This window comes from Silene latifolia, unplaced genomic scaffold, assembly GCF_048544455.1.
Source record: "Silene latifolia isolate original U9 population unplaced genomic scaffold, ASM4854445v1 scaffold_20.1, whole genome shotgun sequence".
In the NCBI taxonomy this organism is placed as follows: domain Eukaryota; kingdom Viridiplantae; phylum Streptophyta; class Magnoliopsida; order Caryophyllales; family Caryophyllaceae; genus Silene; species Silene latifolia.
The window spans coordinates 11401941-11415206 of record NW_027413163.1 but is presented as its reverse complement, the minus strand read 5'-3'; the positions used below and the strand labels follow the sequence as shown (position 1 = coordinate 11415206).

The window sequence follows — 13266 nt, the reverse complement described above, 5'->3', positions numbered from 1 at the left end:
AGTCATGTTACATTAATTTGCATAAACATGAATTTGATCTGCTTAGTGCCTGTATGCATTCGGTTTGTGGTTTGTTGACACATGTGGGAGAGGTCTCCTTTTCTCATTTTACCCATAAGCCCCACATAGCCAAAATTGCCTTCTTGTCCCATCAGCTACATACTGAAATTAGCCACCTTATCTGAGCTAGTACTTGTAGTTTTGGGAATATTTTTATTGCATTTTGGTTATATTGCTCTACGTGAGATGAGTGGTGAAATGTTGAAGGGGAAGAAAGAAAGAAAAGAATTGAAAAAAAAAAAAAAAAAAAAAAAAAAGAGAAAAACAGATTATGAAAAAATGAAAACCAGATTCGATATTCAACGATCGACCTCACCCTCCGGTCGGTCGACTGTGCTCTCAGAATTGAAAAATCGCATGAATTGGAATTTTATTATATGGCGATTTTTACTCCCATGTTGTTATTATATCTTTTGGGGAGTTGAAGTTTGTTGGAGATTGTGAGTATTGTGCATCAATTTGGCAATCGTTTTGTATCGTTCACATTGAGTTTGAAGTTGGAAAGTGCGTATTATTTGGATCCCGTTGTTGCTAGCTCGGCCTATTAGCTCCACGTATCCAAAACTTTTTAGCCCCTTCTTACCCGTTACCTCACATATCCCATATATACCTCGGCATGTGTCATGGTCATTTGTTTGGTTGGAATGCATATGTACGGTCGTAGAGATCACTTTTATGTTATACTTTGAGGCATGCTCTTATAGGTCGTAGTTAGGTGAGCGTCATTACAAATTTACTTCTTTCTATCCTTACATAATTTACTCACCTTGTCTTTGTATTGTGTGATTGAGCGACCCGTGAGAGTCCGATTTTAAAAGTCTTGCAAGGTCGAAAGTTCAACATCTTTTTGAAATATGTATAAATCCGTTTGCTTGACATTGCGCTGTTAGTAGTTGATTCTGTTGCATTAAATTGGTTTGAGTAGTCGGTTTTCAGTTTGTCCATGTTTGCTCCTTTCTATTTTAGTTCATATTAGTTGCATTAGTTTGCTTGGGGACAAGCAAAGGTTTGGTTTGGGGAAGTTTGATGCGTGTCTATAATATGATGTTTTACATCTTTATTTCCACGCATTTTATGTCTATTATTAGTAGTTTATTCTACTATTTGCCCCTTTTCGTCGACTTCCGCCTTTTTATGTAATATTGCAGATTATCGCGGAATTTAGTAGATAATGAGCCAATCTGTCCCAAAGTGTTTAGCATAGGATTTTACATGGAGTAGTGACTCGAGGAATGAGCTTGGTGCGCGTTTCAAGGCCTAAAGATAGCAAAAGCATGGGTGCGTACGAGTTTAACAAGCAAGTAAGCACTTCACGATGTTGCAGCCTGCTTCATATGGCTATATCTCGAGTTATAGAGCAGATAATCGAGTGATTCCAATTGGAGGTGAAAGCTTATCCTCTTAGCTTTCCAACGCCGCGTAGAATTCCTGATTTGACCAAGTAACGAGGAAATGGCAGCTGTTTTAAGATCGTTGCGCGCTGCAGAATTCGTCAGAATGCACTACTGTACAGCACCTTTGGTCGATCGACTGACCTACTTGGTCGATCGACCAGAGCGCGAGTTCCAGAAGCTACTGTTCAGCTATGCTCAGTCGATCGACTGGGTCTTGTGGTCTATCGACCAGTTTATGCTGCAGCGAGATTTGTTTGCGCGAGACTTAGTGATTAGTCTTGTCTTTTATTAATTTAGGAAATAATAATATCTCTTATTATATATAAGAGAGACTTCTAAAACCTAGGGGAATCATCATTCCTTGACTCAGTTTTCAGTTTTATGTTTTATTTTGGAGGCTGCTTGAAACGACTCTTCATTGCTTCTTCTTCCTCCAACTTTATTTGTAATTTCTACTCTTAATCTTTCAATAATTACTCTTTTGCTTTCTTGTTTAATTGTTGTTATTAGTTATCGCTTTTAGTTAATTTGTTTTATGTCTTTTTAATTTATTAAGTTCAATTGCTATGTCTTCTTATTTAGTTATTTCGCAATTTATTGTTATTTCAATTATCAATATGAGTAGCTAGATTTCCTTCGCTAGGATGTGAGGGGATCTATGGTGTAGACGGCTTAGGATGTTGTAGGATTGTTTAGGTCGGTAATTTCCTTATCATAGTTTATTAATTTGCATCATTTAATGAGGAGACCAAAAGGAGAATTGTTAATTGACTTGGGAATTCTAGACCTAGATCGAGAGATTGGAATAGAATAGACCTAGAAAACTATGATAATTAGTCTACCCTTGAGACCGAAAGGCAATAGGAATTTCTTGAGACCGAAAGGAGATAGAAGTTGCAGACTTAGCTACACCGACTGCAAACGAAAGTTAGTTAGTGTGATTTAGGGAGGGAATTCAGACCGAAAGGGTGTTTCCTGTTGATAGTGGACCGTGAGGGCCTGTCATTTACCCGAATACCGTACTCATATCAGACCTACTTTAGATTAATGCCGTCAAAACTGTAGTGAACCGATCGTCCTAGCTATTTCTTTATTATTGTTTTCATCTTTTTACAGCATTTTATTTCACTTGCAATTTAGTTTCAACCAAATCAAAATCCCCCTTTAATTGTTATTTCAATAGATTAAAAATTAGCAAACATAATTAACCTTGTCTCTCTGTGGTTCGACCCGTACTACCACTAGCTTCTGTTAGTTTAGTTCGGTTTTATAAATTTAAATTTTGATACTAAACGACGGTATCAAATGGCAATAAGAAAATTCCATGGATAGCTTGGTCTAAACTCTGTCAACCAAAGTGTTTCGGTGGACTCGGATTCCGTAACTTCAGAGAATTTAATTTAGCGCTCCTTGGAAAACAAGCATGGAGAATGATCACGGACACGAACTGTTTTATGGTTAAAGTGCTGAGTGGTAAGTACTTTCCGCATACGTCGTTTATAAGGGCAGAACTGGGCTCGAATCCTAGCTATACATGGAGAGGCATTCTTGAAGCGAGAAATGTGTTACAGCTGGGTCTCCGGCGAAGAATTGGAAATGGATTAGGAACTAATGTCTGGAAGGATCCCTGGATTGCGGGTTCACAGAACAGGAAGCTCTTAACGCAAATAGGGGGCAATGATGAAAATCTGAAGGTGGCCGACTTGATAGCTGCGAATGGGCGCTCATGGAATAAGCAGAAACTTCGAAGCACTTTTGTGTCGATTGATCAGGTTCGAATTTTAAATATGCGCATAGGGCAAACTGATATGGAGGATAGTTGGGTGTGGGACTTGGAGAAAGATGGCAGCTATTCTGTTAAATCGGCTTACAAAGCTCTGCTGGGCGAGGTGGGAGTGACGGAAGAACAATCGGATCGATCACAAGAGAAAAGGCTATGGAATAAAATTTGGAGTCTCAGACTATTACCAAGGGTGAAAATCTTCTTTTGGCAGTTTTGTAATGACGCTTTCGCTACAAAACGGAATATAGCATCCCGAATAAAGTCTGTCACTATGGCTTGTCCGGTTTGTTTGTGCGAGGTGGAGACTTGTCTCCACCTGGCTCGGGGTTGTCGATGGGTGGCAGGGGTTTGGGAGGGACTTGGGTTGGAGCTGAGGGCGACGACGGGGTATGAGAGGGTGAGGGAGTGGGTGGAGGATGTGGTGGGAGAGCTTGATCAAAGGGAGGTGGAGAAGTTCATTTTAGGTGTATGGGCTATCTGGGAGGCACGGAATGCGGTGGTGTTCGAAGACAAAGCTATTCATGTGAGCAAAGTGGTGGGGCGAGTTACTGATTTGCTGAGGGAGATGGGGAGTGCGAGTAGAGCTTCGAATGAAGATAGGAGGAAAGGGGGTTAGGAGGGGGAGGACGAGGGTTGTGTGCAAAGGAGAGGAGTTGAGAGACAAGGATGGATGAAACCAGACAGAGGGAGGGTGAAGATAAATACTGATGCAGGTGTCAAAGAGGGAGCAGGGCTCGGAATTGGCGCTGTTTGTAGAGATGAAGCTGGTAGCGTTTTGTGGGGATGGGCGGAACGGCGTATGGAGGAGTTTGAACCCAGAGTTGCGGAGGCTGAAGCGATGTTGGTCGGGCTACGGGTGGCAAAGAGAATGAGATGCCCAGATGTTTGCGTGGAAAGCGATTGAAAGGAGCTTATTGAGTCCTTAATCTCTGGTTGTACGGGTCGTAGTGATTTCCATTTAGTAGTTGCAGAAATTCGTTTATTAAGTAGTAGCTTTAATTCCGTATTTTGGTCGTTTGCTAGTAGAAATGCTAATAGAGTAGCTCATGAACTGGCTCATTTTTGTAAGGTTGGATGCAGTTTGCTCTTCGATACCTCGACAATTCCAAGTCGTGTTATTAAGCTAGCCGCTGCAGATTTAAATGCAAGTTACTAATCCCGTTTTGGGGTTTTTCTCAAAAAAAAAAAAAAAAGAAGCTTGGCTAACAAAGAAGTAAGATGGACTAGCATGAAGATAATGCATGGACTTGCATAAGCAAAAGTGATGGATTAAATAAAGAAATGCACAACAAAGTCAAATGGAAGTTAAGCCCAAAATCAAAAGTCCAAATTGTGGTGGAAAACTTTGGATGCTTAGGGAACATTGGATGCCAAATAGAGCTCTTAATCGGGTGCATAATTGAGCATTAAAATACAAACTTTGGATTCCCTAAGCATTTAACCAAGAATTTAAGAGAGCGGACCAAGAACACCACGACCCCGATCGGGGTTGGGTGGCCCCGATCGGGGTTACCGCTGTCTTAATTGTTTACATTTCACTTTGTGTTCCTATAAATAAGGTGTTGATCCGGGACCTAGAGACCATCTTTTCTACACACTTTTACATAGAAATTCTCTCTAAATTTAGTAGTTAGTTTAGGTTAGCTCTTAGTTTAGTTTAGTTTAGTTTAAATTTAATTTATGTTATATACATTTCCTATTTACATTACAAGTTATAAAACAATTTACATTTACAAGTTATTTATATTACAAGTATTGTTCTTCATTTCGATTTCCATTTTCAATAAGGTAATTTCTTATTCATATTTTCATTATATTTTCCATTTCATTTATCATTAGTTTAATTTATATTTCCACCATGTTAGAGTAGTTGTATTTGTCTAAGGAGTAAGGGGAGCCATGCATGTTTAAGTAATATGTAAATGTCAAAATAAGGATAAATTAATATTGTCTAATTGTTTCTATCACATGTTTGCACCTTATTGTTTAATCTTTGTTTAAAGGCCTTATTCATTGATTAAGTTTGTTCATTCTTTCTAAAAGTCGAGAGGCATGAAATTGAATTAGATTAAGCATGTGTAGTAGGACGACCTAGTCATGGACGAGAGTTTCTCTAGGACCCGGTCTATGGTTGACACTAATGCCGTAAGGTGGGTGTCTTTAAGCCTAAACATTTATCGCAAAATCAACTTCTTAACTTGTCATGAGCAATTACATAATTAGCACGTGTGACCCGACCTCCCTAGACATTTTATTTATTATTGTTTTATCACTTCAACCCAAACCAATTCAAACGTAATCGACCAAGGTAAAATTCAATTCATAACAACTAAATTATAAACTCCCGTCTCCTTTGGGTTCGACCCCTACGTACTAAATTCATTTGTTGTCTAGGGTATAAATATTATTTTTGTATAGGTGTGCGATAGCCTATCAAATTTTGGCGTCGTTGCCGGGGAGACGGTTTTGTTTGCTAATTAGTTGTTGAATTTTATCTTATTTTATTTTGTCTCGGGGAACACTTGTTCCTTGGGATCATCTCACGGTTTCCTTTTAGTTTTAGTGCCTATTTTTGTAGGTGATAAAGCTATTGGCCTTACATAATGAGTTACGAATTCGTCCCACAACTCCAAGATGAGCCTTTTCCTGACTATCTTGACCGATTCTAGTAGTTTTGCGATGGTCTCATCTCCCTTGGACATGTCCTTGATTGGGATTACTTGGGTCATTTCGTGCTTGGTGGCATGGATTCTGAGACCCGTGGATTGGCTTTAAAATTGAGTAATGGGAGTCTCTACTACGTGATTGGGCCGGAACTTTGGAATTTCTTAGATTTCATGACTTCCGAATGTCGGGAATTAGCACGCCAATTCTATTATTGGCGCATCGAACAGGGGCTTAAAGTGTTACAGGCTCGTTTGGGAAAAAATTCTCAAGAGAAACCGAGACGATCCCGACGTGAGCCTATCTTCTCTCATTTTGATTTTTCACCTCCCCAATGTGAGTCTTTTCAATCTAATGATTTTGATTTATTGGATGATGATGATGGTCCGATTTTATCTTTTAAAATCCCCCCTAGTGTCATTCAAATAGAAAATATAGAGACTCATGTTGATGACATTAACCCCATAGTAGATGAGTCACCTTCTACAAATGAATTTGTCGAGATTCCTTGTGATTCTAATGAGGTTTATCCCGAGCCTTTTGACCCACTTGGCAATCCATTTATAGAGAATTTTGTTGATCCATTCGAGAAAGATAGAGGGCTAAGCAATTTTGATATGGAAATTAAGTGGGATTAACCCCCTATTTTTGATGACCCTCTCCTCTTTTATTCCTTATGCCACCCATTTGAGACCATATATGATTATACTTTGTGCTCTAACGATTTATTTTACGGTCTTAAGCATGATGCTCCATCTCTTGCTGACGAGTGGAGTGATACGGTGGTAATATTTGATGTCTCTCTTGCGCTCATCGATAAGATTTATAAATTTTTACCCTTGATCTTTCATGCTTTAATCTTATCAATTACGTACATATGCTTACATGTTGCTCATGCGCAGATATATGATAGACTTCTAAGGGCATTGACGTGCTTTTTAGAGGACGATGGGGGATCCATTAGGAAAAAACTAGTTTGTTTTTATTTTATTTCAATTTTTACGCAATTTCATTTGGAATAAATATTAGACTAATTAGCTATTTTGAGTTGTGACTTGTAGGTGTTTGAAGAGGAGAAGAGGCGTTTTGAAGGATAGCATACTACCCCATGTTATAACCCCGTTCGGAGTCGTAACATTTCCGTTTCTTCAAAAAAAAATGAATGAATTGCCTAATCACTTTGCAAACATCATTCCTTTTTCAAATTTTCAATTTTTGGCCTTTTCTTGAATTTTTGATGAATGGAAGAGTCCCCCGTATACGTTCTAGCTTGGGGGGAGGCTCGCTAGTCTAGTAAGTTTTCTTTGTTTTGCATTTTAGTTTATTTCTCGCAACCCATTAAATATGACCTCTTGTCCTTCATGTTTATGTGCTTTGCGCCATTTTTATGGTTTAGTTGGGTAATTTGATTGTTGGCACATTGAGGACAATGTTGTGTTTAGCTTGGGAGGAGATTGCATTTGCATATTAGTTAGTTTGCATTTAGTTAGTATAGATTTAGTGAGAATTTTTGGAAATTTGTGTTGCTTTTTGCTCTAATCTTTTGCTTGTCCTACTTATGCCCCTTTGTTTATCCCATGTTTAGCTTGATAGCTTTTGATTCACTATGTTTGACGGGATTTAGCATGCATGGGGATGTCTTGACATAGTAGGTGGAAGATGGATTTTGGACCAAGTAAGCTTGACCTTGACTTTTGGCGAGCCACAAGATGGTAAGGTGGAGGTTTCTTAGGCCGGTGCATCCATACCCGGTCTTACTTAGGTGAGTGGTAGGTCTCCTTATGGTGTGTTACATCAAAACGCACAAGTATGGTCTTTAATTCATCTCTTTAAGCATTACTTTCATTTTGCTATGCATTTTTGAAGCCCTTCACTTTGATAAATTAGCCCATTTTCTAGCCCCTTTCACATGTTCTTATTCCCTAGCTACATATAAATAGACTACCCTTGTTAAGCTAGTAGCTAAGTTCTTTTGGTGATGGGATGCTCAAAATTGAGATGATCTTTAAAATCTATATCATTGTGAAATTGGTTTGTCGGATATGTCATTGATTTCCGGAGTTATGAAAGAAAGAATTGGAGCAAGAAAAGAAAAAAAAAAGAGTTCGATAAGAATGAAAAAAAAAGGAGGAAAAAAGAAAAAAAATGAAAAGGAATAAAGTGTTGTAATTTGGAAGAAAGGAAGAAGAGTTTGTGTTATTAAGAGTTCTCATGTGTTTATCAATATCTTATGGAGAATTTCTCATGATTAGTAATGTAAGAAGTCATTTGTCAATTTGATTTCTAATTGGGATATTTTGGGTTGGAATGAGCATTTTCACATGGTTTTGTTGCTAGCTTAACATTAGCTCCACATATCCATAATCATTTGTCCCCCTTATGTCCCATATCACAATAAAGCCTTCTTCTAACCCTTTGGCTTCATTATTTGCTTTCATTTGATTGTTTTAGCTTATGATTTGATTGTTTACCATATTAGATTGCGGGCAAATTCTCATGAGTCGAGGATAGCTTGAGTGATTATTCACAAAATGTCCTGTTACACAAAGTTGAGTTATGAGTGGATCGTGAGAGTCCGAAAGTCAAAAGATCACGCAAGAGCCGAAAAGTTTACTTGAAGTCGACCACGCTACACCGTCGTGTAAATCTCAACCATGATATTGCTTATCCTTATGCCCATGTTGTTTAGGGATTTGAATCATTTTGCTTGTTAGCTATTTTGGGATTTGCAATTGAAGGGATATGGTTTCTTGCTTGGGGACAAGCAAGGGTTTAGCTTGAGGGAGTTTGATAAGTCCAATTTATATACATTTTATCCCCATATTTTAGCTCCAATTTAAATGTCATTATGCACTACCTTAGTGATATTGAGCTAATATTTGCTTTCTAGTTCTATTTGTATGTTTTGTCATGTTTTGTAGGTATAAGAGCTTTTAGGAGCTTAATCCTATACATTTGCAAGTAAACTAGAAGCTTGGCTAACAAAGAAGTAAGATGGACTAGCATGAATATAATGCATGGACTTGCATAAGCAAAAGTGATGGATTAAATGAAGAAATGCACAATAAAGTCAAATGGAAGTCAAGCCCAAAATCAAAAGTCCAAATTGTGGTGGAAAACTTTGGATGCTAAGGGAACATTGGATGCCAAATAGAGCTCTTAATCGGGTGCATAATTAAGCATTAAAACACAAACTTTGGATTCCCTAAGCATTTAACCAAGAATTTAAGAGAGCGGACCAAGAACACCACGACCCCGATCGGGGTTGGGTAGCCCCGATCGGGGTTACCGATGTCTTAATTGTTTACGTTTCACTTTGTATTCCTATAAATAGGGTGTTGATCCGGGACCTTGAGACCATCTTTTCTACACACTTTTACATAGAAATTCTCTCTAAATTTAGTAGTTAGTTTAGGTTAGCTCTTAGTTTAGTTTAGTTTAGTTTAGATTTAATTTATGTTATTTACATTTCCTATTTACATTACAAGTTATAAAAAATTTACATTTACAAGTTATTTATATTACAAGTATTGTTCTTCATTTCCATTTCCATTTCTAATAAGGTAATTTCTTATTCATATTTTCATTATGTTTTCCATTTCATTTATCAATAGTTTAATTTATATTTTCACCATGTTAGAGTAGTTGCATTTGTCTAAGGAGTAAGGGGAGCCATGCATGTTTAAGTAATATGTAAATGTCAAAATAAGGATAAGTTAATATTGTCTAATTGTTTCTATCACATGTTTGCACCTTATTGTTTAATCTTTGTTTAAAGACCTTATCCATTGATTAAGTTTGTTCATTCATTCTAAAATTCGAGAGGCATGAAATTGAATTAGACTAAGCATGTGTAGTAGGCCAGGACGACCTAGTCATGGACGAGAGTTTATCTAGGACCCGGTCTATGGTTGACACTAATGTCGTAAGGTGGGTGTCTTTAAGCCTAAACATTTATCGCAAAATCAACTTCTTAACTTGTCATGAGCAATTACATAATTAGCATGTGTGACCCGACCTCCTTAGACATTTTATTTATTATTGTTTTATCACTTTAACCCAAACCAATTCAAACGTAATCGACCAAGATAAAATTCAATCCATAACAACTAAATTATAAACTCCCGTCTCCTTTGGGTTCGACCCCTACGTACTACATTCATTTGTTTTCAGTTAGGGCTGGAATAGTAGTGATAGAGGGTTGTACTGTATGTATAGGTGTTGCTTGATTGATGGGTGCTGCGTGATAGGACGAGGAATCGCTGCGACTACTCAGTTCCTGTTGGTTGTTTAGTGTGTCAGTTGTTGCATTGATTGCAGTGTCGGTATGATTGGATTGTCCGTGTTGTTGGTTGGTGTTGTGTTGTCTCAATTGGCGTGATTGTGATTGTTTGTCTTGGTTCTCGAGGTGCGTCCTCGACTGAGTGGAGTCACTTGCGGGAGTGGCTTCACACCCTAGTTTCGCCCTCTGTGGAACTCGCCACGGGAGGGGATGCGACAAGGTTATCGCTCAGTATGATGAGCGTGGCTTAGGCGGGAACGGCTGCGGTCCCCCACTGGCAGGGCTGGTCCAGTGGACAGTCGTTGATGGTGATTGATCGGAGTTGTGGTGTGTATGAGTTTTGTGTACTTGTGTAGTGTTTGTGGTTGTTGATGTGTTGCCTCAGTTACTGACCTTGTGTGGTTTGTCTTTGTTTGTTCTGTTGTGTCTACCGTGATCCCTTATGGTGAGCAGTCGGTTTTTCAGGTGATGTCTTGGATGATGGCTGGAGTCTTGACGGGGATGGGTCTTTCGCAAGTTACGTCAGAGATAGTTCACATAAGAATGTTGAGTTGTATCTTTTGTATTAGTAGTTTGGCTAGATCACTTGTAATAATTATAAATGTTCTTCTATCGACTTTTGATCATTACTTACCTCGGGTAACCGAGATGGTAACACCTTTATATGCTAGGGAAGGTCTTGTTATAAGGCTCCTTGGTATATGGGGGTGTTACAGTATTAGAACCGGTCCATACACGATCACCGCTTAGGTTAGGTTGGACAGTCACGAAACATATTGTCCAGTTGAACAATGTTGCAAAAGCATGCAAATCCAAGGCTTCCATCCAATTCGGCTTTTGACATGGTTTATGATGAGCCCATTTGATTTGTCTATAAGCACTGTTTCGCTCACCGTAGTAGACAGTGACATAGATTAACTGTTTCAACTCCACCAACAACTGTTGTCGAATCTCGAGATAATTTTTTTGATTTCCTGTTTTTGCATGCGACATAACCTGAAAACCACAATGACCATCACCCTCCGGGTCAAAAGCTCCTAAAAAACCATCAATGACCGCCTCAGGCATACAATGCTGATAATCGAAAAGACCTACGTCTGTTACATAGTCATAATTAAGCTCAAGAGGGGGTCCATCACCTACATTCAATATAAAGTACAGAATTAAGTGTAAATATTAACATTAAAAAATAGTTACCTAAATATTAACATTAAAAATTAACTAAATATAAATATAAACAAAAACTATTATTAAAAATTGAAATTAACTCAATATTAACATACCTCCACCATTACTGGTTGTCGTACTCGGGTAACTACGTCTGGAATGTTCGAAAGCAGATTTATTACGGGTATTGGACTTCCTTGGACGACCACGACGTGTATCTATTATTTCAGGTTCCTCAACAACCTCGTCCTCAGGATACAACTTAGTGAACAATGACTCAGTTACATCTATTTGGACCGAATGGTGGGAAGCCCGAACTTTATCGAAAAGGTCCTCCATCACATCATTATGGCGAGAACGCCGATGACTAGAATCCGTGTAGGCTAACCGTGACCAAAACACATGTAAATCATCAGGATGAATTCTTTTACCTTCGTGGAAAACTGTATGTAACCGACAAGCACACAATAGCTTATGGGTGGTCCATAATGTGCAACCACAATTCTCCTCCAAATAATAACCCAAATCAGTCCCACGATTATATTCCACTAACATTGCTTCAATGGCGGTCGCCGAAACTCTTCCACTCAACATTGAAAATATATTCCCATAATACATATTAGTAACAACCGTCTTGCTTATAGAATCTTCCAGCGTTTTACGAATTTCAATATATTGCCCGTGAATCATAACATCAGCCCGTTTCCATATATACTGTCAAGAGTAAGTTCAGTTGATCCTAACCACATCTTCAATTGAGCATGAGCGGACTCAACTCTAGACGTAGTTGTGTTACCAAAATGAAGCACCAAATTAGTAAAGCATTTGCCAAACATATGGATTTTATGCCACCAAGTCAACTCAAGATAACTGATAAGTGCAGGATGACCACAATATTTTTTCTGCAACTCATTCCACTCCATGGTACATTCATCAAACGTTTTAGCTTCAACAACTTTCTTCCAAGCGCCGTGTGCTAACGCTTTCCCAAAATTACCATTCCTCTCCATGTTCGTTGCTCTAGCCTCAATTGCAGTGTATACGTGAAATAAGAACAAAAAATGATGGGAAGTACGAAATACAGCAGAAAGTGCAGTAACTAGACCACGCTCGTGATCCGTAACTATGACTGTTGGCCTCACACCTGGTTCCAACAATGACTCTAACCTTCTCAAAACCCACTTATACCCTTCGGTACCCTCGTTCTCAATTAACGCGTAACCTATCAAAAAACTTTTTCCAACAGGTGTGACGCCTACACATTGAACCAATATAAGACCGTACTTATTTGTCTTGTAGGTGGAGTCAATTATAATAACATTTGGCCACGCTTTAAACATCTGCACCGCCTCTGGATGAGTAAACCAAGCATGTGTAAGTTTTTTTGTTTCAGGATGTTTGATGGACTCACTAAGGTAGTTAGCTTCGTTCGCTAAATGCAACATATATTGCACACTATTTCTCCCATCTCTATCCTTCGCACTCAATCGGGCATTCTCATTATAAATTTGTTTCAGAATCGGAGGCGGTTTATCAGGATACCGAAGCGTAAAAGCATGTCTAACCATCCCCAGTTTCACATGAGACTGCCGATACTGCTTAATCAATTATTTCTGTTCTTCAGTAAATTTCACTCTACGCCTATGACCTTCTAGAAACTTTCCAAACTTGTGATTGTGAACCCCGCACTTCGGAACAACAACCCACACACCTTCACCTTTTTTTATCACTCTTAATGCAAATGGACACAAAAATTTTTTGGTCTTCGATTTTCTTTGCGGTTTCTCGAGATCCTTAGCCTTGCTATTATAAGGTCCGTATCACTCACATTTCACTATTTTATACGGAGGACTCTTTTCCATGTGATACTTAGCCTTTACCAAATGAAAGCCTAACTCATATGCAACTTCATCACA

At 38.6% G+C, this 13266-nt stretch overlaps 1 protein-coding gene across 1 annotated transcript; it reads right to left on the bottom strand.

Annotated features, from left to right (window-relative positions):
* Positions 1-12036: 12036 nt before the first annotated feature.
* LOC141638325 (putative protein FAR1-RELATED SEQUENCE 10) lies at positions 12037-12918 on the bottom strand. Its single transcript, XM_074447729.1, has one exon. The coding sequence runs from the start codon at positions 12916-12918 to the stop codon at positions 12037-12039; it is 882 nt and encodes a 293-aa protein (XP_074303830.1).
* Between the last annotated feature and the right edge of the window lie 348 nt (positions 12919-13266).